Source organism: Amblyomma americanum, chromosome 7 (genome assembly GCF_052857255.1).
Source record: "Amblyomma americanum isolate KBUSLIRL-KWMA chromosome 7, ASM5285725v1, whole genome shotgun sequence".
NCBI classification, from domain to species: domain Eukaryota; kingdom Metazoa; phylum Arthropoda; class Arachnida; order Ixodida; family Ixodidae; genus Amblyomma; species Amblyomma americanum.
Genome location: NC_135503.1, coordinates 6,856,432 through 6,860,358, shown reverse-complemented (window position 1 = coordinate 6,860,358; position 3,927 = coordinate 6,856,432). Strand labels below are relative to the sequence as shown.

The 3,927-nt window shown below is 45.7% G+C and overlaps 1 protein-coding gene and 1 long non-coding RNA gene across 2 annotated transcripts in view; one reads left to right on the top strand and one right to left on the bottom strand.

The window, feature by feature from the left end:
- The window catches only part of LOC144098358 (uncharacterized), a 115,504-nt gene extending 114,040 nt beyond the window's left edge, over positions 1-1,464 (top strand). The window contains exons 4-5 of the long non-coding RNA XR_013307175.1: positions 7-90; positions 457-1,464. This is a non-coding gene — a long non-coding RNA (uncharacterized LOC144098358). The remainder of the gene's footprint in view (positions 1-6; positions 91-456) is intronic.
- Positions 173-3,927, bottom strand: LOC144098355 (MAM domain-containing glycosylphosphatidylinositol anchor protein 2-like). Its single transcript, XM_077630934.1, has 3 exons — positions 3,799-3,927; positions 2,787-3,083; positions 173-549 (listed from the first exon to the last, which is right to left on the bottom strand). The coding sequence occupies exons 1-3, from the start codon at positions 3,872-3,874 to the stop codon at positions 311-313; spliced, it is 612 nt and encodes a 203-aa protein (XP_077487060.1). The 5' UTR covers positions 3,875-3,927; the 3' UTR covers positions 173-310.

The following is a 3,927-nucleotide window of genomic DNA, read 5'->3' as shown; positions in this document are numbered from 1 at the left end:
CTCCAGGCCTCCTGTCAGGCCGTTGTCGGCTGTGCAGACGTAAACACCGCTTAACGACGTGATTGCTTTCGAAATCTTCAGGGTTCCGCCGTGAGTATTATTGTCTGGAGCTTGTGCCTTGCCACCTGAAAGGCAAGCATGATGCAGTATTTTTGAAATTTTTGAAAAAGTATTTTTGAGTGGTAATGTGAACAACTGTTGTGGTACTTCTGCAAGTAAAGAAAACTTGCTTTGGTCGCTTTCTCTGCTGCGCGAGCTGCAGTGTCTTTCACACTGCTTAGTCTATGACTATACGACAAGTCTAACGTTGTTAAGTACTGCTGTTTATATAAATCAATGCTGGTAGCTTAACTTTATCTGAGGCAAGAATGGGTTGATTCCTCGAATTATGTTTTAGTGCTTGTAAACCTGACAAGTGATCAGCTTGCTTACCCTTGCGTTTCCATTTTATTGCAGGAGGTGGCTTCCCGGATGCACTACACGAGACTGTGACGTTGTCTCCTTCTCGCACGCTGACATCGCTTGGTTCCTGTATCCATTTCGGCGGAACTGCGAAAGCACACAAGAAGCTCATTGCACAGCTTTTTGTGGTTATTTTGCCCCGAAGCTAACTTTCCAAACGCTCATAGCGAGCAGAATACAACAGCAGACTGGCTTTCAGCACAGGCTACTCCAATCGACGGAGCGGCCATAAAGACGTCGAGTCAGTCCGCTCTTAGACCGATGTTAATTCTGACCTTTGGCAGTGTTTCTTTCAGAAGGGATAAGTGGGAGGTGTCTGCCAGGCGACAGTGGACGAAAGCACTAGACTGCGTGTTCTCAATGGACAATTCGCTGTGGACGGCGGCTCGCGCAGGCGTTAGACGTGCCGAAGAAAGCCAGGGAGTCATAGCAGCTGTGGTGGCACTGACACACTCAAACATGCTGTGGGCTAAAATGTGAGCTACGTTGTTAATGCGAAAGTATTAGATGGCTATGTCCCGAGTTACGTGTCAGCAAAACTCTCTCCGCATGACTACATCGTTCTGCGAAGATAAATGTGCGAACGCTTGGTTATGTTAGATAGTGTGTGATGAGATCTCGCTGTGGAAAAAATTTGGTCAGTGTGGTTTAATTAGTTAATTAATTACAGGCGAAAGTTACACTTCAACGTCACAATAGCCACGGACGACGACATAACTTCTCCGCGCGATTGTGTCGTTTTATAAAGTTATATGGGCAGAAGCTTGGTTGTGTTAGATAGTGCGTGATGAGATCTTGCGGTAGCAAAAATTTGGGTGATGAATTATAGTTAATTAAACCCGAAAATTACACTTTGACGACAATATGTCGTCACATAGCCCCGTAATTATGTCCCGTGTTTCGTGTCAGCAAAACTTTCTCCGCATGATTACGTCGTTCTGTGAAAATAAATGTACTGAAGTTTGATTGTGTTAGTGCATGATCAGATCTTGCTGTTGGAAATATTTGGTCGATGAATTGTAATTAATTACACTTCGACGACACAGCAGCCACGGACGTCGACATAGCGCCTGTATGTCAAAGCAGCCACGGACGTCGACGTAGCACGTGAACGTGAAAAGTAATATAAGTAAAGTAAAAAGAAAAAAGTAAATAAAAATAAATGGAACTGAAAAATAAACATATAACATATAAAGAATAAAATAAAAATAGACTCGCGTAGTGGCGTGGTGGAAAAAAAAAACACGTTCCTAGAAAGTTCCATGCCTTCGCATTCCTTCATTTAAGCAGACTTAAGTGCTCTCAGAATTTTTGGGAAACGCTGCGAAGCGGAGGCTGATTCCTACGAGGGTGATGACAACTTTTGAGGATGGTCCTTACAGAACGTCAGTATTTTATTAGCGTCTATAACTGCAGTCAATTTTTGTCTTATCTTTGCGATTCCAGGTATGGTACAGTCAGGCGGGAATGAAACGCGAAAAAAAAAAATATTTTACCTCTGTACTTTCAGCTGCAGTTTGCAACCAGCCTCATCCATGTGTCTGGTAAAGGGTCTACCGAAGTACATATTTGTAGACCAGTTGTAAGGCAATATCTCGCTGCAAAGTAGAAAAGTACGGCATACTCGTGTTCGCGTTTCATTCCGACCTGACTGTATCCCCCTTAGTCCGTTGTGTTTCGGCGCTGTGTGTTCGACGAGCAACCAACTTACTGGAGATGTATATTATGGCTGTCTCTAACGACTCATTTAAAAGCTAACACTATTTTGCACCCGAATTTCACCAGCCATCAGTGTTCCTGAATTTATTTCCACTGCACAACCGCAAAAACAAACCAGCAATAGAACATTGTTGTTGCAGTTTTGTCAAGAACAGAGAAAAAAAAACTTATTTCGCAGATTTTGCTACTGCGCACGAAGGTAAGTTGTATTGTATTCGCTGTTTCTCGTACCGGGCATTCATTATGGCTCCTTGTGGACATATAACCTCGTGTATTTCTGGAAAGCATGCTCACGTAGAACTTGTATGCGAGTGTGTAGTCACGTAATAATGGCTGTTGGGAGTAATCAAATATTAGTTTTACAAAAGCATCTCGGTTATTTAATGAGGCATCCACCTGTTCAGTGTACGTGCTTTTCTCGTCTTTTGTCATGGAGCGGCAGGAATTTCGCACTTGGTAGTGAGTGACATGCTGTGCGTCTCTAGACGCGCGCACAAAGAGAGCGTTATTTGCCTGTACATGAACACACCAGTTTCTTGAAAGGACTGTTAGCGAAGCCGTACACTGTCGAATATGATCTCCCAGTGAATATAACCACCACTTACCCAAAACGTACAGGGTCTGCGTGTAGGAGTCAGACTTGACGCCGGCCGTGCCAGTGCAGGTATAGTTTCCACTGTCGCCTTCTTCGAGCGGACCGATGACCAAGGTAGAGACTTCAGGGAACGTCCTCAGCCGAATTCGGCCGTCCCGCTCTGAGCCAGTGAGGAGACGGCCGTTCTTGAACCAGCGGAAGCGAACGTTTTGCACTGCTTCCACCGTTGTGCAGGCTGCTGACACTTGCGTCCCGACGACCGGCTTCTCCGGAAAAGCGAACGGATGGAGGCGCAGAGGCTGAACGGCTGTCATGAAACACACACACACAAAAAAGCGCCATTTGATATAAGGGGTTAACTGAAGGAGGATAGATAGCTGGGCGAGTTGGTAATAGGCGTTCTTTGTGGGTGGTACAGCGCGAAACAGTCGAAAGACAAACAAAGTTGAAGACGACACGGACGAGCGCTGGAACTAGATGGCGCTCGCCCGTGTCGTCTTCAACTTCCTCTTTCGTCTGTTTCGCGCTGTACCACCCACAATGGGTTTAGCTGCGCGAAAGGCCAAGACAGCAGGAAAGAAACGCATGTGACACTTAGAAGCGTCGTATGTGTTTCTTTCGGTTGTCTTACCTTTTCGCGCAGTTAACCTCTTATATCTGTATGAACCAACTAAGCCGGCAAATTTTTTTTTTTGCCATTGGATGCTCGCCAATTTTAGGGGAATGGAATGGCCACTTAATCGGTTCCAAAAATCTGCGTCTCCTTTTGCGTGCTTGATCTTATGTACGCAGACGTGTACAGAGATTCCCCCGCAATGATGCCACCAGCCCTTCAAACGAAAGCGCTTGAGCTTCGTGTTTCCCGGAGCTTCCGTAAAGAGAATGCGTTTGATAGCAGCCTGCTTTGTACGGCTTCTGCTAGTTCGAACGGGCAACAGAAGTTACTCGCCGTACACCGCCATGGTGAAATTTGGGCTCCAGGGGTGCCTTTACCGTGTAGATGAGAGAGAGGCGCTACTCACTTGCGTTGTATGCAAGAACAAGTGCTAGGATAGTACAAGAAACACACTGCTGGCATTTACGTGACACAGTATCCATTTGACAGCTCCGTTCTCACACTGCACTGTGAACCGTGGCTCTTAGTTCCGTAA